At 31.9% G+C, this 22939-nt stretch overlaps 1 protein-coding gene across 3 annotated transcripts; it reads right to left on the bottom strand.

The window, feature by feature from the left end:
• Positions 1–11482: 11482 nt before the first annotated feature.
• LRP1 (Lateral root primordium (LRP) protein-like protein) lies at positions 11483–14189 on the bottom strand. 3 transcript variants are annotated; one of them, XM_068631214.2, is made up of 3 exons: positions 13832–14189; positions 12372–13736; positions 11483–12142 (listed from the first exon to the last, which is right to left on the bottom strand). In XM_068631214.2, the coding sequence occupies exons 2-3, from the start codon at positions 13060–13062 to the stop codon at positions 11790–11792; spliced, it is 1044 nt and encodes a 347-aa protein (XP_068487315.1). In that variant the 5' UTR covers positions 13063–13736; positions 13832–14189; the 3' UTR covers positions 11483–11789. The 3 variants fall into 3 exon arrangements, with proteins under 3 accessions (XP_068487315.1, XP_068487317.1, XP_068487314.1); XM_068631216.1 differs by having other exon boundaries at positions 12372–13232; XM_068631213.2 differs by having other exon boundaries at positions 12372–14189.
• Positions 14190–22939: the final 8750 nt, after the last annotated feature.

Raw genomic sequence — 22939 nt, 5'->3', positions numbered from 1 at the left:
TTGTTGAATCCTTGAATTCCAGCAGTGTTTCCTTTGCTCACTTTCAGTCCTGAATATTTGATTCCACCCACACTGCTCCAGATTTCCCTAGTGATCTTCAGCTTCACTCCTTTTACATGGGAAACCAGATTTTTACCCTCTTGTTCAAGGTTGCAGTAGAACACCTTCACAAGGTCTGGATAAACATTTCCATTCATCTCCAGAAATCCTTTCAGCTTTTGATGCTTGAGCAAGTCTTTGGCTTCTATCAGATTCTCCTCTCTCAGCCATGAGAACTCAAGCAGCTTGGGTACATTGATTTGCTTCCTGCCAGTCTCATGTATGAACCTTGTCATTGCCTCTGAGTCTCCAGCAAACCAGTTTTCCAAGATACCTTGGCTGCTTTGAGATTGCTCCTTGGATTTCTTCTTTCTATGTGAGGCGGATGCCATGCTTAATCTGTTTTTCCCTGCATCAATATATTACCATACAATTCTAGAAGAAACAATATTACAGATTATTATTCAAAAGCAGAAACAAAACCTGTGGTGAAGCAATGTGCACCTCGACAGCTTATAGTGCAAGTGAGATGGTGTGAGAGACGAGCTAAATTGTGCTAGGTTTATATAGGATTGTTAAACCAAAAATTGAAAAGCACAAATTTTAATTCAGGGCAATGTAATCAGATTTTGGAAATAATGAATTTTGAAGAAAAATCAAATCCCACAGATATGCTGCAGATTTTATTCCAATGGTGCAGCAGGTTCAGGTGTGGATTCACGTAGGAATATCTTGGAACTTGATTTTGGTACATCAAATCTGTTGCATCTACACAAAATCCAATTAGTTAGGATACCCACACACTAATTTGCATGGATCTGCTGGTCAATAACCGTAAAAGCAGTCAATAATAAAGTGAGAGAGAGAAAAATAAATCTTTCTCTTTCCTAGTCACAGCTGTGATTTCTGAAACAGAGAACGAAACATGTTAAAACATAAAACAACAGATTGAAATTTTCACTGCAGAGGACAATTCAAGCTAATAATACCCAATGCATTTAAAAGAAAGTGAAACCTGTCTTTAGCAAGTGGTTTAGTGAACAGATCAGCTAGTTGAAATTCAGTACCAATGAATTGTATATCACATGTTCCATTAGCTATATGTTCTCTTAGAAAGTGATGTCTAATTTCAATGTGCTTAGTTCTTGAGTGCATGACAGGATTCTTAGACAGATTTATGGCACTTGTATTATCACAATTTATAGGTATGTTATTTAACAGAATACCAAAATCACTTAGCTGCTGCCTTAGCCATAAGGTTTGAGCACAACAACTTCCAGCAGCTATGTATTCTGCTTCTGCTGTGGAGAGAGCAACACAAGCTTGCTTCTTGCAATGCCAAGAGATTAGACTTGATCCAAGCATGTGACAAGTCCCACTTGTGCTCTTCCTATCAACTTTGCAACCTGCAAAATCAGAATCTGAAAAACCAATCAAATTCAGAGATACCTTGTTAGGATACCACAATCCAACATCCTTAGATCCTTGCAAATATTTCAGAATTCTCTTTGCTGCATTGTAGTGTGATTCCTTTGGATCAGATTGATATCTAGCACATAGACATACAGCAAACATAATGTCAGGCCTGCTGGCAATTAGATATAATAAAGAACCAATTAAACCCCTATACTTCGTTTGATCCACTGATTTTCCTGCAGAATCTTGATCCAACTGACAACTTGTTGAAATAGGAGTGTTGATTGCTTTGCATTGATTCATATCAAACTTCTTGAGCAGTTCCTTGCAGTATTTTTCTTGACTTATGAAAATCCCATCCTTGAGTTGCTTAACTTGTAGACCAAGAAAGAAATTCATTTCTCCTAACATTGACATCTCAAACTCACTTTTCATGGTTTTCACAAAGTCTTCACACATCTCTTCATTTGTGGATCCAAAGATAATATCATCTACATAGACTTGCACAAGTATGATATCTTCACTTTTCTTCTTTAGAAAGAGAGTTTTATCTGAATTGCCACGGCTATAACCTTGAGACAGCAGAAATTCACTTAGCCTTTCATACCATTGCCTAGGTGCTTGCTTTAATCCATATAAGGCTTTCTTGAGCATGAACACATGTTCTGGATTCTTGTGATCTTCAAACCCTGGAGGATGAGATACAAACACCTCTTCATTGATGTAGCCATTTAGAAATGCACTCTTGACATCCATTTGAAACAGCTTGAAACCTTGTATGCTGGAAAATGCTAGAAGAAGTCTGACAGCTTCAAGACGTGCTACTGGTGCATAGGTTTCACCAAAATCAATACCTTCTTCTTGGTTATACCCTTTAGCAACCAGTCTTGCTTTATTTCTAGTGATAGCTCCATGTTCATCCATCTTGTTCCTGTACACCCACTTGGTTCCTATGATGTTCATCTCATGCTTCCTTGGAACCAAAGTCCACACTTCATTGTATTCAAACTGGTTCAGCTCTTCCTGCATTGCTGTTATCCAATTGCTGTCTTGCAGTGCTTCTTCCAGGCTTTTAGGCTCAATCTGTGACACAAAAGCTACTGTTCTGCAGAAGTTGTTGAGTGAATTCCTTGTTGAGACTCCTTTCTCAATTTTACCAATTACATTGTCAAGAGTGAGATCCCTTGGAGTTTTCCATTCTTTAGGCAGTCCTGCATTCACAGTAGATTCTTTGACAGAATTTGGATTAGTAGCATCAAGCTCACTGGATTGATTCTGTTGTATAACTGTTCTTAAATCATCCATACTAGGTTCATCCATAACAGATTTGGGCACAGAAAAATCTGTTTCATCAAACACAACATGTATAGATTCTTCAACAGCAAGCAATCTTTTGTTATATACTCTATAAGCATGACCATTTATAGCATAACCAATATGTATTCCTTCATCTGATTTAGGATCAAACTTCCCCAGATTATCTTTACCATTATTTAAAACAAAACATTTGCAGCCAAACACTCTAAGATGACTAATGCTAGGCTTCCTACCTTTATACAATTCATAGGGAGTTTTCTTAAGAATTGGTCTAATCAATGTTCTGTTAAGCACATAAGAAGCAATATATACAGCATCAGCCCAAAAATATTTAGGTAAACCAGATTCATTTAGCATAGTCCTAGCTAACTCTTCTAGTGATCTATTCTTTCTTTCAACAACACCATTTTGTTGGGGTGTTCTAGGAGCAGAATAACTATGTATGATCCCATGTTTTTCACAATATTTATCAAACTTTGCATTTTGAAATTCTCCCCCATGATCACTACGAATCTGTTTTATCCTATTTTCATTCTCATTATGCAGAACCTTAGCAAGTTTCTTAAAGGCTTTATATGCATCATTTTTAGAAGCAAGAAACAAAGTCCATGTATATCTTGAAAAGTCATCAACAATCACCAAAGCATAGTAATTTCCAGCTAAGCTAGCAGTCCTAGATGGTCCAAACAAATCCATATGCAAAACATCCAAAGCTTTATTTGAAGAAACCATATCTTTTGACTTAAAAGAAGTTCTAATCTGTTTTCCCTTTACACAGGCATCACACAATCTGTTATTTTGAAACTTTATGTTTGGTAAACCAGAAACAAGTTCCTTAGATTTTAGCTTGTTCAAGTGATTTGTGTGAATGTGAGCTAGTCTCCTATGCCACAACCATGACTCATCATTTTTAGATAGCAAACACTCATTTTCAGAACAACTCTTTATAATGTCTAGGAGATAAATGTTGTTTACCCTTTTTCCAGTGAACAACACCTTACCAGAAATTTCATTTGAAATTGTACAAGTATTGGTTTCGAAATTGACCTTGTATCCCTTGTCACACAGCTGGCTAATGCTTAGAAGACTATGTTTTAGCCCTTCAACATATAGGACATTCTCAATAGTAGTTGAGTCTTTAGTACCAACATCTCCTCTTCCAAGAATTTTTCCTCTATTGTTATCTCCATATGTGACATGCCCTTCAGCTTTGAGTTTCAGATTTATAAACTGAGTCACATCACCAGTCATGTGCTTTGAGCAGCCACTGTCTAGGTACCACTGGTTTCTCCTGCTGTTTTTCTGCAACAAAACAGATTTAGCATATATGGTACCCTTTTAGTCTAGGGTCTAACATGATTAACACCTTTCCTTAGGAAGCCATTTGGCCAATCCTTTAGGAACAAGATATCTCCTAGCCTTACATGTTCTAGATACATGACCAGATTTCATACAATAAAAACATGTTGCAGTATGCATTGTTTTTGAATTACTAAAGGAGGAAAAACCTGTTTTGGAAGGAACAAAGAAACTGGACAGCTTTTTCACATTACCTTTCATTCCAGGATTATATCCTAAACCATTTTTATTGAAAACAGCATTCTGTGAACCTAATAAGGTTTCAAGATTTTCTCTTCCCTTAGTGAAATTTGAAAGTGTTTTTAACAAATACTCAACCTGTTTTTCCAGCTTTTTGCAATTATCACAAGTTTTAATTGATGCATGCAAACATGTCAATTCAAGACTAATTAATTCAGTTTTAGCTTTGTGCAGTTCTTCTTCAAGAACTTTAACCTTTGGTTCAAGTACCCTATTTACTCTATTCAATCTGTTGCACATTATAGCCAACTTGTTTGCTTCATCATGTGTTTCCTTAAAGGCTAATAGCAGTTGATCATAGTTTTCAGAATCAGTGGAGAAATTACTTACTGAGTCAGAGTTGGATCCCTCATCATTCACCATGAAGCAAAGATTTGCTTTTTCACTTTCAGTTGAAGAATCACTAGATGAGGATACATCATTTTCTTCCCATGAGATATATGCTCTTCTACCTTTCCCTTTGTCACTCCTCTTGCTTGCTGATTTTTCTTTACTTTGATTGTTTGGACAATCAGCTTTTATATGACCTGGTTTACCACATCCAAAGCACGTGTAATTGGAAGAATTTGAATCAATAGGTTGTTTGGAATACCTCTTTCTTTGCTGAGTTCTGTCACGGTTTTTCTTTCTAAGAAATCTGCTGAATTTCCTGGTGAGCAGACTCACAGTCTCATCATGTTCTGGATCACCTTCTTCTTCACTTGTATCATGTTCTATGGTAGTTTTCAGAGCAATTCCTTTGGCCTTCTTTTCCACTGTTTCTTGTTCTTTCAATCTTTTCAGCTCAATTTCATGTTCTATCAGCTTTCCAAAAAGTGCAGCAGTAGACATCTTGGATAAATCTCTGGATTCTGAGATTGCTGTTACCTTAGGCTGCCAGCTCCTATCAAGACATTTTAATACCTTAATGTTAAGCTCTTCCTTGTCAAAGACTTTACCAAGGCCAGTGAGGTGATTTACAATGTGTGTAAATCGTTTCTGCACATCTGCAATACTTTCTTCAGATTGCATTCTGAACAGCTCATACTCCTGAATGAGTGAATGCTTCCTTGCCCGTTTCACATCATCAGTTCCTTCATGAGTCACCTCTAGTACATCCAACATCTCCTTTGCTGAGTTACATTGAGAGACTCTAAAGAACTCATCCATATTTAGTGCAGAGGTGATGATATTCTTGGCTAAGGAGTCATATTGGGCCTTCTTCTTCTCGGTTTCACTCCATTCAGACCAAGGCTTCTTTATTGTTTCATCTTTGACAACCTGCATAGGTATAAAAGGTCCACTGACCACTGCATCCCAGATTCCCATGTCAATAGATTCCATAAAGATCTTCATCCTGATTTTCCAGAAAGCATAGTTAACACCACCAAACATAGGAGGTCTATTAATAGATTCCCTTTTACTTTTGACATGGTTTTCATAGAAGCACTCATGGAGACCATTTAAAGAAGGAGGCATCCAATGAATGGGTTGATTGGAATCTCTAGTTTAGAGACCAAAATGGAAACGACATGACCCTAAAGAATTAAGTAGAGTTGTGCCTCCACTATGAATCAACCTAAAAAAACAAAATTCCTTCAACAATGTCGATGCAATGTAGAAAGCACTTTTTGGGAGACTTATTAAAACCCAAGCATATGGATCACAATAGAATGAGTTCACCTCAACTTTCTCTTAGTTCAATTACATAAATCTAATGTAAATTATATTTACATGGTCAAAGGTAAACTACTTTCAGCTTTTTCAAAAGGAGAATTTAAACCCAAACCTAAACCTAACCCTAATTAAAACTGAGTTTTTTTATTTGAATTATTCATAATTAAAAATTTTATTAAATTTCTTCAATTTATATACGGGTTAGTCTTGAAAGTGTACGAATTTTTAGTGATAGATTTGTTTGTCTCTCTCTATTTGTTGGTTTGGGAGACCAGAGAAATTGTCTCATATTTTTTTAGGTATGTATAAGGGTTGAACCACCCTAAGTGGTTCTTGTTATTCAATCCTTTTTCTGATAAAAAAAACTATTTATAAATTCAGATTATTTTACTTTTTCCAAAAAAAATCACTTTTAATTAGAGTTAAATTTGGATTTTAATAAAATTTTAAAGTTGGTAGTTAAAATTTTAATAATTAAAATCTTGATAAATAATTAGAGACTAATTTAAAAATTAGTTTATAAATTTTATTAATAATAAAAGTTATTTTATATTGTAATTTTCAAAATAATATCTAATAAATAATTATTTTATTTCTAAAACTTAATTTTTATTTAATGATTTTTTTATAACAACTGTCAAATACTATCATAAAACTAAGAAAAATTTAAAGAGACCAAGAATATAATTTGTTCTATGCCTAGAAAATGAAGATATTTATGTTACAGTACTAGTAATATAATATATTATTGTGCAGGCTAAGTAAGATTCTACTTTTACAAAAATAAATATATATATTTGTTTTCATATTCTATAAGTGGTTTTTGAAACCCTAATACTTTGAATCATGCGACAAAACACAGTTCCACAGTGGCCTCTATCATTCTACTTTCCGCAACAAAAATAGTTTCGTACCCTACCACTTTCATTAACAACTAATTATTTGATGTTCACACACAGTACAATAACTTTTTTGGAATTTTTTCCTTTCTCTTTCTGGATAATATTTTTGTAAAGAATAAATCAGAGGAGATGTTTATATAATTTGACGTGAAAGTTAGTTTGTCTCCCATTAACATTGGTGAAGAGGTTTATTTATTGATATTATCATTATGATAACTCTGTTATCTTGTTGTTTGAAGTTGTTTATTTTGGTACGAAATGGCAGAAGAAGCTTGGAATTGGGATATGATAGAGTGAAATTTATATTTTTCTGCAGATTTTTTAGTGTCCTTCACACCATAAATGGAGCTCTTGCTCATAGATCCATGAGTGATACAACTTGCCTATTTAAAGCAAATTTTGCATTGGAATTCATCCATTTTCCAATTTCATTTCGAACCATGTTTTCAAACGGACCAAATCACCACAATCATGAGGGCACCCTGCAAACTTTTGCCTAGGAAATCAAAGAAGTTTTCTTCACAATACAATATATCAACAAAAATGTTCTCAGCAACATGCAGACTTTTATTTTTGTGCTCATGAAAACTACAACTTTATTTTACTTTTAACTATTTAAAAGCGTACTTATTATAATGTTAATTTTCTAACCAATGAATATATATGTGTAATATAAAGATGTTATATTATTAAGTATTATATACTATAATTAGGCATTTTTTCTGAATTTTTTTAAGACAAATAAACTGAAATTTTGTGAATTTTTATATCTGAAAGAAATATTAGGAAGAGGAGAAAAGAATAATAAAAGGAAATGCCATGTAAATATTATGTAACTTTTTGTTTTTTTTTTCGTGGTTTGTTAAGATGTCGTGTTATTTTATAGGAAATTAGAAAAGAAACATGTAAATATTATATAACTTTTTGTGCTATTTTATAGGAAAGACTATGTTTCTTGAGCTATTTATGTTTGGAGTTTGGCTATATTTTTTGAGTTATTTATGTTTGTATTTTGGAGTTTGATATCATGGATATTGTTTTTGATTATTTTTTTGGATAAGAATTTGTTGATAGTTTTTATTGAAGGTAATTTTATTTTAGATATCTAGTGAAGGATAGCATGTCCATACTCAAAAAAGAATATCCATAAAAGATCTAAACTTGAATAAATCTAAAGTATTTCAAACAACTAATTGTTAATTAAAAAAATCTTATCATTCATGTTATATCTTATCATTTGCAATTGAATCGCAGCCTAAAAATTATTTAGAATGTTAGAGCATAATAAGATCATTGTATATGAATACACCAAAATCAAATTATTAAAAAAACTACTTACTATAATAAAGACCACTGAGATCATAAATATGCGTACAAATTCAAATAAGCCAACACTTAAATAATATATATATATATATAGAGAGAGAGAGAGAGAGAGAGAAGAAAATTGATATATCAAATAAAAAATTACTTTAAGTACTCATAAAAATTATATAAAACTTAAAGATTCCCCATTACATTAAAATAACTTAAAAGATTAACTATGAAACAAAAGGCCATTTATTTGTAATGTACGACATAATTTTAACCTTAACAATTCTTCCTAAGCATAATTTCAATCTGAATTATAATAAACTAGAGCAAACCTAGAAATAAAAATCCAAAGTTAGTACGACCAAAAATTAGAAAATTACCAAATAATGATAAATATTGTACAATAAGAACTTAAAATAAAATAAAAAACTAAAGCAAGTTAAAATTTAAAATTAAAGTTAATCACGATTAATTAAAACTACAATTGTATGTTATGAAAAAAAAGCAAGAATTCATGTTTAAAACCCTACAACATCGAAATTAAAGGTAAATATAGTTTATCAGACAAAAAATAATAATAATAAACATGAGAGTGTTTAGCAAAATCCATAACATAGACCTGCAATAACCACAAACAAATAGAATAACAATAATGTTTGTTTTTAGATGAATTAGTAAACTGGATTCCTTATAATAATGGAACTTTGCCCCTAAAATGACCTAAGTAATTCATAAGGATACAAAAGTTTGTCCCTGCAAGAATAAGATGAAGTAAATTATGCTCACTTAGTATATATTTTAAGTGTAGATGGTGGAATCAAGCAATCAATTAAGCACTACAACATTCACCATTTAAGTTAGTATATTTATTCACCTAAAAAAATCCTATTGTTTCTTACAGAATAAAAATTATCTTGTGGCCAGAATAATCAAAAGTTCCCCAAAGAATCACTGACTTTGAAGAATATGATTGTAGAGTTTTACACACTGAAAAACCCAAGAGAATGTAAAATAACTGAAAAGAATATGTAACAGAAATCACCTTACAGAAACAATCATTTTCCTAGAAACAAGACTGTGCCTAATAAAGAGTCTTAGGAATACAAGAGAAACTTTTAGACTCTGGCAGAGCCATGATGTTTGGAGAAATAATTCATTGCACATAGGCACTGTGAAATAACAAAAGAAAAAATAAAAGGAGCAAAGTTTTGGCACTGCAAAGATCTTGTATCTACAAGTTTAACTAACAAAGCACAAATAGGGCAAAACATGAATCAAAATGAAAATGCATATATATAACAACAGAGAGTGTTGTTGTTCACAAAAACAAAATAACCATGTGGTTAGGTTTTTTAAAAAAAATAATGTATCAGAACATGACATAATGCAGAAATGATGACTGATCACAGCAGCACCAAAGCAAAGGGGGCATAACCAAATTGTTCCCAGAACAAGACTAAGGCACTTAAATGTGAGAAACTCAAGAATAATGTACTCACCAGTGCAGACATGTACCTAAATGTACCTACACTTTTGCACCAAGCATGTGTCAAAATGGTAGCTTCTAACAGATAATGGGAAGAGTAGTTACTCAATCATTTACAATGGAGAGAAAACAAACCATAGTATGCTATAAGGATCACATATCTTCATATGCTCCCAAATCCAATAAAGGAAAAACAAGCCAGCCCCAAAAGAAGACAGAACACCACTAATATCAAGATAAGAAATGCCTGCTCTAGGGCACAAACAACTTGTTCAAAATTCCAACACAACCCTTAAATGGTCTTAACTAAAGACAGGGTAATTGATTCTACATCAGTGAAAAGTATAGCCATGATCACTTTTTTTATTGACATGATAGGAGTGGTGGACATGTCAGCCTTATGATTCAAGAAATCTCACAAGGCTAAAAGAAAAAGGTCTGGTACAAAAATGTTATTGCATTCTTCATATTTTAGTCTATTAAATAACTATCATACCATGCCACAACAATCCTATGCTTCATGGACTTTTCAGGAGTAGCAAACACAACATATATATATATATATATATATATATATATAAATGTATTGCAATCCACATGACATAATCGTCCTATATGTAAAATATGTTCAGACAGCTAAAAGGGGGAAGCATGTGCAGGAAAGATAATCTAAATATGCAATGAATAGAGACAATCATTCATTTGTTTATCATGGTCGGAATCAGTAACTAAGAATCTAGCCACAAAAAAATAAGTGTTACATATATAACTGCAGTATCCCCTCAATAAAGTATATAAAAGCTGAGTATTCAACCCCAACATCAATTTATCTTGTTGAGAAGTAACATACCAGGCAACTTCTAGGATATCAACATCATTTACTATAATATTGCAAATATTACTATTAAAATAGAAAGGAATGGTATTTTAAATCTTGAATGGATTTAAATTGCAAATGAAATAAATGTAACATCAACTTAAAGGAAAAGAATCAGGTGCACATATTGGTAATTGAAGTTTAGCAGCATGGTGCACCAAAGTCGAGCAACAGAAGAATTAAATAGCCCTAATTTGGGTTGGAGACAATGCAAAACTAAGTGTCAAGGGTTATTAGAAGATGAAAAATGAGGTAATAGGGATTGCCCGAACTCCAAATTCCAAACCAAGAACAAAAGGAAATAGGAGTACATCAAGTCTTCATGAATGCAGAAACTTGGCAGGTTTCTTACACATCAGAGATGGCCAATAAACTTGGATGAAAAGGACAGCATACAATGATGGTGACATTACAACAACTTCTATTGCTCGAGTCTAAAGCAGCATCTACTTGTGAAATCAACATTTATTTTTTCTGCTAAATTTGAACCAACTGAGAGCAATTACAAAATGACAATTTTATGAAATTTAATATTATATTATATCTATTCAGAAAAATGGAAGCAATCCAAAATGGAGATAAATCATGCTGGAAACACATCTGGCACGCAAAGGACTGAACGCACATCAATAACAATTATCACAAGACATTAACATATTTAGATTTATCTTTATGATGTGCTTTATGCTGAAGCTTTTGATTGTGGGTATAATAATACTGTAGATTTCACCTTTCACCAATTAAAATCTATAATAATGAAAATAAAGGGGAGTAAAATGCAAAACAAAAGTCATTAGGTTCAAAAGAAAAGTAGAGATAATCTTTGCAAACTGGCAATCAATAATGGTATAACTAAAATTAAAATAGTGAACCAAGTAAAACAAGTTTTATCCACCTTTTGTTTCCATTTTGAGTTAATTTAGTACATAAAGAAACTATTTGTTTAACAGTTAGATAGTGAGGGTGGCTTGACATTCCATGATGATCTCATGCAATGACAGTGGCCAAATTGGGCGAGAAAGAATAGAACTAAAATCAAGTTGAAAAATGGCAGAAAGAAAGAGTAACATATGCAATAAAGATACAAAATCCTAGAAGAAAATTATAGATTTTGAACCACAACCTACGTCAGCCACTCCAAGCCCATGTACTAATATCTTGCACTTGGAAAGACCCTTTGAGTTCAATTCATTGGATTACCATAAGCAGAAGAACCCCCAAGTAACCCTCCACCAGAAGCTGCATAAACATCAGAAGGATCCATCATTGGAGAAGAAGAAACCCCATTTCTCCCCATCCCACCGCTGCCTCCACTCCCACTTCCACCACCCAAATGCAACTCAGATAGGTTTGGATACACATCCCTATTCTCCACCCCTTGATCATAGAGAAACCCTTTGAACACGTGACCACCAATCTTTACCACAGCCTGATACGCATACTCATCTTCTCCATCCTCCACCGCCGTCACTCTAACACACTTGAAAACCGCTGGTGCACGTACTTGCCCAGGTAAAGACTCCTTGAAACCCGCATCTGCACACAATTCAACCAGTTAAACAACCTCCAAACTCCTAGTCAAAGCATCAACACAAAAGAAACTACAATGCATGAGTTTTGTTTGTGTGTAATCATGCAAACTTATCAAGAAAATCTGCAGCTTTAGCATCTACCACTGTGTCTCAACAAGAACAGGACTGACTATGGAGCGCATGGGAAACCAAAAGAAAGAAAGAAAAAGTTATTGTGAAAGGAAAGTACAAACCTTGATGGCTAGAGCTAGTGTCAAAGCTTCTAGGAGGGGTGGTGTTAGAAGTGGAAGTGTGAGATGTTGTAGTGGTTTGTGAAGCAATGAGTCTAGGTTTTTTAGTCCCGGAGGTGGAGCCACTGGAACCAGCAACAGCCACAGTAGCCGTGGTCATGAGCTGGCGCTCTCTCCGGCGTGCCGCTGGAACCCATGTGCTCTTAACATGGGTAGGGCAATCGAAACCTCGACTTTTGCAACAAGTCCTACACCTTCTATTGGTACAATCTTTCTTGGCCTGGTTTCCGCAATCTTGGCACGTTGTTCCCCCACTACTAGTACCCGAAGCAGTTAGACCGCCACTGTTTTGAACCAAATTTCCAGAACTCGTGTTGCTTTGGTCTAGAAGCCCCTGTTGCTGCTGCTTCTTCATGTAATGGCTCTGATGGGGCGTTTGATCTTGCCAAAACTGAATTCCCCCACCGCGTGTCCTATTTCCTAGGAAGTTGTCGGGTTCCAGACACGGCGTGGTGGCGAGCAGGGGGATGACGCCGACACCGAGTGCAGTGGCGGGGTTGAGGGAATCCGCCATGACAGGGTCGTGTGGGGGCGGTTGCTGGTGGTGGTGATGGTGGTGGAACGATGAGGCTGGCGCCACCACGAACATTCCCATTTCGGGGTAATTGATAGACCTATTGGTGCCGGGCCACATTCCGGCGGTGGGTCCGGTTGCGGCTGCTGGGGCGGCAGGACCCGCATTGAAGCCGAGGGAGAGGTCGTCGACGGGGACAGCTCGGCCACCACCAGCACCTGAGGAAGTAGTCGCTGTCCAGTCCGCAAAGGCACCAGAATCTGAAGGTAACCTCCTTGTAGTAGCCACAACTGAAAGTGCTTGATTTCTCAGATCAAAGACAAAAATAAATAATATACAGTTTCCTTATGCTGTTGATGAAGGTAGGATGTATAGTGTGTGGGAAGCACAGAACTATTGAAGAAGAAGATGAAGCATAGATCTTCTAATAACTATGTGGTGTTGTGTGTGTGAGAGTATATATTTATATATATTATTAATGGTTTATATATGAGGGTGTATCTAATGTGGGTGTTATTCTTCTCGGTGTGGGGTCTGTGTCTGTGGCAGGGAAAGAATTTGTTGGTGGAGGAAAAGAGAAGTTCTCTTTTGATGGAGTTTGTTGGTGAGATGAGATGAGAGATCTTGTTGTTTGTTGGGGGGTGAGAGTTGAGTAAACTTAGATTTTTCTCTCTCAATGAAAAGGAAGGGAAAAAGAACAACTTCTCTGCTTCTTCTGTTTCTGCTTCTGCTGCTATTGTGGTTACTACTACTGTCACTTTGGCTTTTTTCACAGGAAGAAAAAGTTTTGGTTTCTGAGTAAGAAAGAAAGAAAATCAGTTTCTGAAGGGTCCAGCAGAGTGCAGAGTGAGCAGTGAATGAGAAAATGCAATAACGACTTCTTACTTACTGTGTCTCTCTTCCTATCTTCTATCTTCTATCTTTTTTTTTATTTTTCTCTCTTTTCCTTTGTTATTGTTGCCGACCTTTCTTTTCTCTCTTCTTGATCATCATCTTCTTCTTCTTCCTCCCTCCACAAACCTTATAGTTTGTAATTTGATCTTCTTCCTATAAACACCTTTGTCTTCCTTTGTTTCTCTTGGCTATGGCTTTGGCTTGTTATGGAAAGTGAAAGTGAAATTGCTTCCTTTCTCCTTCTCTCTCTCCAATAATCAGCTCTGATAATAAGTAGTAGAAAGAGAGAGGAAGAGAAGAAAGAGAGCATAAAGACTTTTGTTCTCTTGTTTTTGTAATTTTATGGAACCTCTAAGAACTCACATGTCGCCACTCATTATTTGTGGGCTCTGGCGCGTGGCACTCACTCTCGCGTGTAGTGTAATTCTCACCCCACAATGCCTACACTGCACCACTCATGTCTCAATCCCACAATCCCACAGATCGGCGCGTGCACGCAACCTCGCTCTGGATGTTATTTATTTTTGAGAATAAAATTAAACCATGTTGTTGAGTAGCACTCAGCTATATACTGTAGTCTATAATCTAAGGTGTCATCCATATCTTTTCCTTTTTTCCTAAGATAGTCCTTCAAACCCATATCTATGAATTCTTTTCTATAGATCATCTCTGTCAGATCTCAATTTATTCACACTCTCTTTAAACTAACAAAACTTTCTCTTTTCTTTCTCACCCATTTATCTGCATATCCTCACATCACACTCAATCTTATTAAGTTTTCCATTATTCACTATGCTCATGTTTTCTCCTCCTTCTGTCAAAAATGCTTCAACACTACACTGTTAGTGTTCAGTTTATGCATACCTAGATTAAATTACATTTTCAACACTCTTTTTCTTTTTCTCTCTGCATCATCCAACCATTTCTTAATCCTTCTATGTATATCAAACTAACTATGCAGCAAATGTTCAACTAAATAATAATCACCATGATACTAAATATACTGAATGATTTTGGTGCTGGTTGTTGAGTATCTCATATTATTATTACTAGACAGTAACTTGTAGCTGAAATTTGACAAGGCTTCTATCAGATGTAGTCTTCTTGTGTGTAGCTTGTATGAAGGTTCTTACTGAAAATTAATGTTTTGAATTCTATGAAAGAATTATAGTTTTTATTTCATACATACATTAATATCAAGAAACACTATAATGACACATTATAATGCCAGACAGGATTGGACTATAATTGTACAAAACTGTGCACTTTAAAGAATTTCTTCTGTTGTTTTTCTTCTAAATAAATAATTATTAAAACACACCACACATATTGGTTTTCACAGGTAAACTGATCAAGTTCTCTTAAATTAAAAAATAGTTTATCAGTATTAAAACTGATAAAGTTCTCTTAAATACAAAGTCCTAATGAAATATTTCATCATAAATATAATTCAAAAAGAACTAGTTACATGAGCACACAGACAACATATACATCTATATCTATATTATTAAAAGATATATATTTATAAGTATAGAATATTGTGATATGTTTATCACAGTAGTTGTTATTTAATGTAAATTTAATTTATTCTGCTACATAATAATATACTGTCACCAGTGATACTCAATATATAACATATGTTTGTTTTAGTGGAGGAATATAGCTCAAATATTGGAATTTTCTATTTAAAAGGTAAAATTTGTGCATACAATGCAATTGAAGTGAGTTTCTAAAATCAATGAAAACATACAATGTTTTACAAACTAGTTTAAAAAAATTATGGAAGACAAGTTCAAAAATATTAATTAAGTGTCACTTTAAATTACTTTATAATTCAATCTTCTTAAATATCAATTCAAATCATTCAATCACAATTCTCATTTGTTACCAAGTGTATCTAAGTGAATAAATATAACACTATAAATTGTATACCTTGATATGCTTGAAGTAACAACTTTAATCAAAGATTAAAAAACATTTTTCTTTTTCTCAGATGTAATAGAGAAAATTAAACAAACTCCAGCAATGAATTTTGTATTATTATATTTTTAATATTACCTAAAAACTATTTTATTTGATATAATATAAGAAATCATTTTTTTTAGTAACAATGCATCTTTTAAGATATCATATATATTTGTTTATCATAGCTTAATTTATTTCTAATGATTTATCTATAAAAGAGAAGCTAAAACATATTGGAATCTGAATTCATCTTCCTTCAAGAGAGTAAATAAATTGTTTGAGTTACTTTAAAGTAAAATCATCACATTTGTTGTGACAACATCAAAACTTTTACTGGTTAATTTTGCTAGTTTGATTTAGTTTTTTCTTAAACCTAATAAGCAGTTCCAAAGTTAGTTGTCTCTTTATAAAATTTGCATGAGACATAAAATTAATATTTATATTTACTAAAATAGAAAGATAAAAGTACAAATATAGAACAGTTAAAACTCTTCTGCTTGAAATAAAATGCATCTAACAAATTTGAGAAATAATTTTATTTTTACACAGACAAAAGGAATATATCATAAGTTAGGATGTAATTCAGATGAGACTACCTGAGGGGACAAAACAATATCACCATTTTTTTCTGAACATGCTCAGATGTGAATTCATAATATAAATCAATTCTATTTGCAAAAGGGATTCTTTTACTGTTAATACAAAACAATTTATATGTTTAATTAATCACATATTATGTTAGGATGATTTTTAAGTTAATTATAAAAAATCAATAAAAAGGCTATAGATATAAATTTTGACTGTTGAACCTTTACTTGATCAGCTTATGTGTTATTTTTTAATAATTATATATTTTTAAAAATTATGTATTTAACTTATATGGAATTATAATCCTGCATATGTGGTGTTAATGAAGAAAAATAATGAACCTATATAAATAAATGAAATTTTAAAGTGCACTAAGAAACAATCTTTTTCTTGTGGTTTAGAACAGTCTCTGAACCTCAACTATAGACTACATATTCTTGTATTCACATGTACATATATTGTGTACTTCTAGGAATCCTCCAAAGTACTTATTGGTCGCAAAAGTTTCTTCTTTTCCCTTTATACAAGATGAAATTAATGTGTTTGCTGCTTTACATTTCATATGGTGTTGTCTTCTACTGTTCTTATACAAGAACGACAATACATAAAACAAAAATATGGGGAAAAAGACCCTTTCAAATCCTCCGTGACTGTGCATGCATATCATAGAATGTTATTGGTCTTCACTGTCAAATCTTTTCTTTCACATGTTTATGTCACTTGAAAAATGTGAACTTATTCAAACCAGTCAAATTCATTCAATATAAAGTGGAATGTATTTTTTTTTTTAATTTTTAAAAAGTTTTAACTAAAGAATTAAAGTATTGTTTTCAAACTGGTTCATGAACTTATTCTCACTTATACATTAAAAGTAATCAATGAAAATTTTGATATCTCATTCTCATTCTGATAATGGTTACATGGTTACATAATTCATTTTTCACATTAACCGATCAAGATCAAATTCTATCCGATTAATTGTCTTTCACATAATCATATTAATCAAATCACTAAAAACATATGCCAACAAAATCATTTAATGCAATAGTCATTACTCTTCTTACATTGTATCGTATGATTACAATCAAATTATATAATCATGATACCTTTGAAATTATAAGGTATGTCTACAATCAAAATCATTACACCTTTAAAGACATTTAACAAAAACAATTAAGTTTTAAAATATAAAGAAATTTGAACAAGATATTCTCTAGCCAGAACAATATTATTAAAGGGAGAGAATTTTGATATTTTCCCTTTATTATTTGAGTGATAAAACTTTTCTCTTGAGTGTTGCACTCTCAAAAGAAATAGATAATTGATTTTTTTTTTAATGTTTAGGTTGTTATTACTCACTTAAAGCAAAATTACTCCACAAGGAAAAAACTAACTAGTTTATCTATTTATTGATGAAATCACTAATATTCTTGAACACTCTTACTTGAATGATAAATATGAGTGTTTTAATAAGAAATCACTTATAATTAAATTATCATGACTTCCGTATCATTTAAGTAATATACTTATATTAATAACACATAACTACTTCAATTTAAAAACATATTTATCATTTCTTATTATAGGTAAATAGTCCAAAAAAAAATTCTAACATTTCTTTTTATTACTAATTATACCATAACTTTTTCATTTCTAATATTCAGAGAACATGCATCAACTTCATATAAACATTCAATCATAAACTAGTTCAACTACACTTCATAACCTAGTTAGCATTATCTCAAAAAAAAAATTTATCAGCAATAAAAAATAAATAAATGGGAACCACTTCAGGGGTGGTTCAATCCTTATAAAAAAAAACACCTTAACATTCTCCTAACTAGGAACAACTACCAGAATGACCCAGATATAACCATAAAAAAAACATCACAGGGCGTTAAAGAGCTAACCTCATACAAGCCAAAGGATTCAAAACCCAATCAGAATAAGAAAAAGAAATATACCAGGACTTTGCATAGAGCCAAGACCAAACCTTTACTTGTGTCAATGCGAACACTTCAGACGTATCTACCACTCCCCTATTGAAAATGACACTATTCCTATGTTTTTAGATTTCACTCACAACGTCAACCCAAATTGCACCCCGAACATTATTAACCGAATCTGAAGCCTGACACATCTTGAATGGTTAGAAATTTGACATAGGGTCCTTGTGAATTACGAACGACACTCCAAGCCACTCAAAGCACATACTCCAAACACGCCAAGCAATACTGCAAACGGAGAACAGATGACTTGAAAACTCTTCTTCCTTCCCACACAAACTGCACAAAAAAATTTTAGAAATGTATTCTTAGATTATTCTACTAATTATAATTACGATTCAATCAAATCCAATAATTATAATGATTCTCAATGTTGCATCTAAAAAGCCAAAAAATAATAAACAAACACACTAATACAAACTTAGAGTAACAAAAAATATTAATTTCTTAATTAATATTAATTAACAGTGCTAACTAGGAAAAAAAAACACTTGTCTTTTTAACTGTAATTATAGAATTTTAAAATCATAATTACAGTTAAAAATCTGTTATTTTTAGAATGAAAAGTAAAAAATGTTGTGAATCTTGTCAGATTTTTTTGGATAGATCACTAACTTGGGATACTCTCATAAACATCTCCAGAATTGTATTTTTTTTTTCTGCTACTATAAACACCCTTTGTACAAAGTTCATAGACTCATGAAAGTGAAAGATGAAAAGCAACAAGACAAAATTCTCCACTACCATTAGCAAATCCATTGCATAAACGAGTGATGACAGTAAATTTTGTTCATCACATTTATAATACAGAAACCAATCATGTTATAACAACAAGCTTTTCCAGCTGATCAAGATCAAACAATGCAGTCACAACTTAGGAATATATATATATAATTAAGCTTTTTTTTCTTTATCAGCAAAGAATAAATAAAATAAAATGAGACACTTCAGGGTGTCTCAAATCTTATACAAAATTTCAAATACAAGTTTCCTAGTACTCTACTAACTAATGATCCAACAAAACATAATCCCAGTACAAAATATAAGAACCCAACAAACACATGTGTTAGCAACCGAAACACTTGTGTATGTGGTCATTGTATTTGATTTTATTTAAAAAATATCGAATGAAGTAAGATTAATATATTATTATATTGATGTATGGAAATAAAAATATAATGCAAATGTGTACTTTATAAAAGTATGGTGACTTAAACTTTATACGTAAAACGTGTCTATGAATAGTAAAATTGATACTTTTTAAAACTAGCGAGTTAATTACAAGCCCCAATGAAAAAGTTCCATGAGTGCTCTGGCGCGTGTGAGACGATGCATGGTGGCTGTGAGTAACTAGCCATAAACTTTGACGTGAGAAGAACAACAAAGAAAGAAAGAAACACGAAAACGAAAAATCAAAACACAGAATGTGAAAAAGCTTTCCCTTCTTTGCCTTTTGTCTAAGCTCCTGTCTAAAGCTCCATTCAAATTAGCTCTCAAACTTTTGGCTAATAGAAGATGATTAATGAAGAATGGCCCCAAGAAGATCAAAAGCAATGCAAGAATTGTTAAATCAGAAATTTTACACATCTAATTCGATTAGAGATAAAAATATTTAATAGATTTTTATCTTAAAAAAGAGAAGATTTTTGATATTGTTATCATGAGAAAATATATATGTTTTATCTAGATCAATAGTGATTGTTTTAAGGGGTTTTTCTTTTATCTTGTATTTGTTATGCTATCTTGGAAGGAGAAGATGTTTTAATGGGTTGTATTGTGGCTTTTTCTTTATCTTTCTTGGATGTGTTTCTTTTGTTTGATTTAGTGATTTATAAAGTCTAACGAAATCTTTATTGATTGAGTGTTTGGTAAATTGGTCTTTGGCCATTTTCTGTATAAGGGTTGGAAAGACACCTCTGAAGTGTTTCATTCTATTTTATTTATTCTTTGTTAATAAAAAATGTGAGTGTATTGATTTTATAAAATTGAATTAGATTTAAAGTTCATTTATCTACGAATTGAAATTTCTCTATATAAAAAATATATATTGAAAATTTCACATAAAAAATATTTTATAATATATATAAATGAATGTAAAGTTATTTTATGAACCAACTTCACAAAATTGAGATAGACTTCAACCTCAATTTCTTAATAAATAACAATATAATATTTAGTTTGAGTTTATTTGATTTGAAACCTATTATTTTTTTGATCTGAACATAATTAGAATAGTTTCATATAGATTCATATAAGTGATAAGAAAAGGTGAATGAGAGAAAGAAAAGAAAAAAAATGGGTGTTGTGGTCCAGGAGTTAAATTTGCACTTCAATATTCACATCACTCACTCACTTCTCTCAAGGTTCATTGTTCATCTCTTTATCTCTTTGTATGTTCTTAAAGACACATCTTGTAAGTTGTAAGCGTGTGTGTGAAAGTACCCTCTTTTTTGAAAGCATTATATTTGTAGGATCTATTCTCTTCTTCTCTCTCATACAAAGTGTGTTAATGATGCACTTCAAAAGCAATCACTCCTCTCCCATCTTTTCTTTTCCACTCTCCAACTCTGCTTAAAACTCTTTAATTAGTAATATTTATGTTGCCCTTCTTTGCATTACTCTTCATTCTTTCTCTCTCACTTCTTTGCATTACTCATCACATCACATCTCCCACCTCAATCACATTGCTCTTTTCCCATCAAAATTATTTTTTTTACCTTCAAGTACTTTGATAGGGAATACCATGTATATGTGAATGAGATTTTTTTTTTCTCCAAATGTACCTACTTTTTAAAAATTCTAATAATTTCTTACTACTAATATTCAAACTATCTAAATTTTCGATTAGAAACTGTACCGGTTAGGACCGAGTGAACCACATCACTCGTTATCGGAAGTTATTTGACTGAATAGAATTAATTAATACACCAAAATAAGACAAAGAGATACGCGCTACAAATCCAATAACATGGAATAAATTTGATAATGTTGTTTTAGCAAATATATACATTAAGTACGACTCAAACGAAATAACTCATTATAAGTACTATAAATAATCATGATTATACAAGATGTTTTTATTAATATATCATTCACTTTATACATAACACTTAATTGATCATCGAATAATCTTTTACAAAACTACTTTCAAGCAACTACAAAAGAACAAGTACGAGGAAAAAGCAAAAAAATGAACAATTAAGTGACGAATAACAATTGTTCAATGAGTAACAAGTATTATCTACACTCTATACAAATACATAATGAAAATCAATTTCACATATTTAACTCTAATATAAAATAATGTAACTTCCCACTTTATGAACTATCTTTTACATTAACTATTCAATAAGTGTATAATTTATTTAAGAGCATGATTTCTCGAGCATTTTAATCCCCATGACCTTTATTTTTCTTTTGTGGGCTCGGTGTTAAATGCATTATAATTATAATTAGATGGTTTAAAAACATTAATTATGTTTGGAGAAGCATGGATGGCATGAGAAAGTATTGATTTAAGAAGTGGATTTCATGATTCTCCATAATCAAGATAAGAAGCATTTTGTGTTATGGTTTAATGAGAAAGGGGAAAAGTGCATGCTATTATAATCGTAAATGTGTTAATGAGTAGCATACCTTTAATTTCCACCGACCAAAATTCTTTAAGGTACATACATGCACTTAACTCCAACCCACGCAAAATTAAAAAGGCAAAAGCATCACCACCAAAGCAAAGCTCTTTTCCCCTCCATGCATGCTCATAATTCACTCTATGGGCTCTTTATGGTTTCTTCTACAACTTTGCTTTTCATTTCACGTTAACAAAATTTCCTTATATTCTTAACCTTTCTCTCACACCATAACTTGAATTCAATGTTCATATATTAGCTTTTTAACTCGTAATTTATTAGATTATAAGCTTTTAAGTTTACAAACTAACTTATTATATACAACTACTGGTCTTAAAACATAAAATTTCATTGAAATATTAAAAATAATATGATACCAAAGAAAATTAAAATTTCATTATAAAGTTATACTTTGTACAACAATTTAATATGTAAGATAAAATCAAATTATAAATGTGAATTAAAAGCGAATTATTAAAATATTCGTTACATAATCCTCTTAAGAAAGCAATTACAAAACCTTTTGTTCAATCAAATTTGGTTTAGTATCTATATATCCTATATGACGAAGTAAAACATATTATCACTATAAAAAAAATTATTAAATAACAACTAAAAATAATCAGTCATTATATTAACTAAATTAGATTTTAATCTAAAAATTAAAAAATTATTGATATTAAAATAGTTTCTATTATCAATAAAAATTTATAAAATAATTTTTAAATTAGTATTTAAATTTGTTACCAAAATTTTAATTACTAATATTTTATATTTTAAATTGGTGTATAAAAAACTGAGACTAATTTAGAATATAAGTAATTAATAGATAACATCTTAGTTAATAATGATTATGTACAAATTTAGAAAATATTTTATAAATTTTTATTAATAATAAAAATTATTCTATATATC

The sequence above is a fragment of the Phaseolus vulgaris genome, chromosome 8, assembly GCF_051622355.1.
Source record: "Phaseolus vulgaris cultivar YP4 chromosome 8, ASM5162235v1, whole genome shotgun sequence".
In the NCBI taxonomy this organism is placed as follows: Eukaryota; Viridiplantae; Streptophyta; class Magnoliopsida; order Fabales; family Fabaceae; genus Phaseolus; species Phaseolus vulgaris.
Note: the sequence above shows the minus strand (reverse complement) of the source record. Positions and strands in the feature narration are given on the sequence as shown.

What these genes read in the sequence shown, in the direction of transcription:
- LRP1 (XM_068631213.2), bottom strand. Translation starts at nt 13,062, where the DNA reads ATGTGGCCCGGCACCAATAGGTCTATCAATTACCCCGAAATGGGAATG. An exon ending in CACTAGCTCTAGCCATCAAG is followed by an intron (nt 12,143 to 12,371) that starts GTTTGTACTTTC and finishes AATTGTGTGCAG; the next exon opens with ATGCGGGTTTCAAGGAGTCT.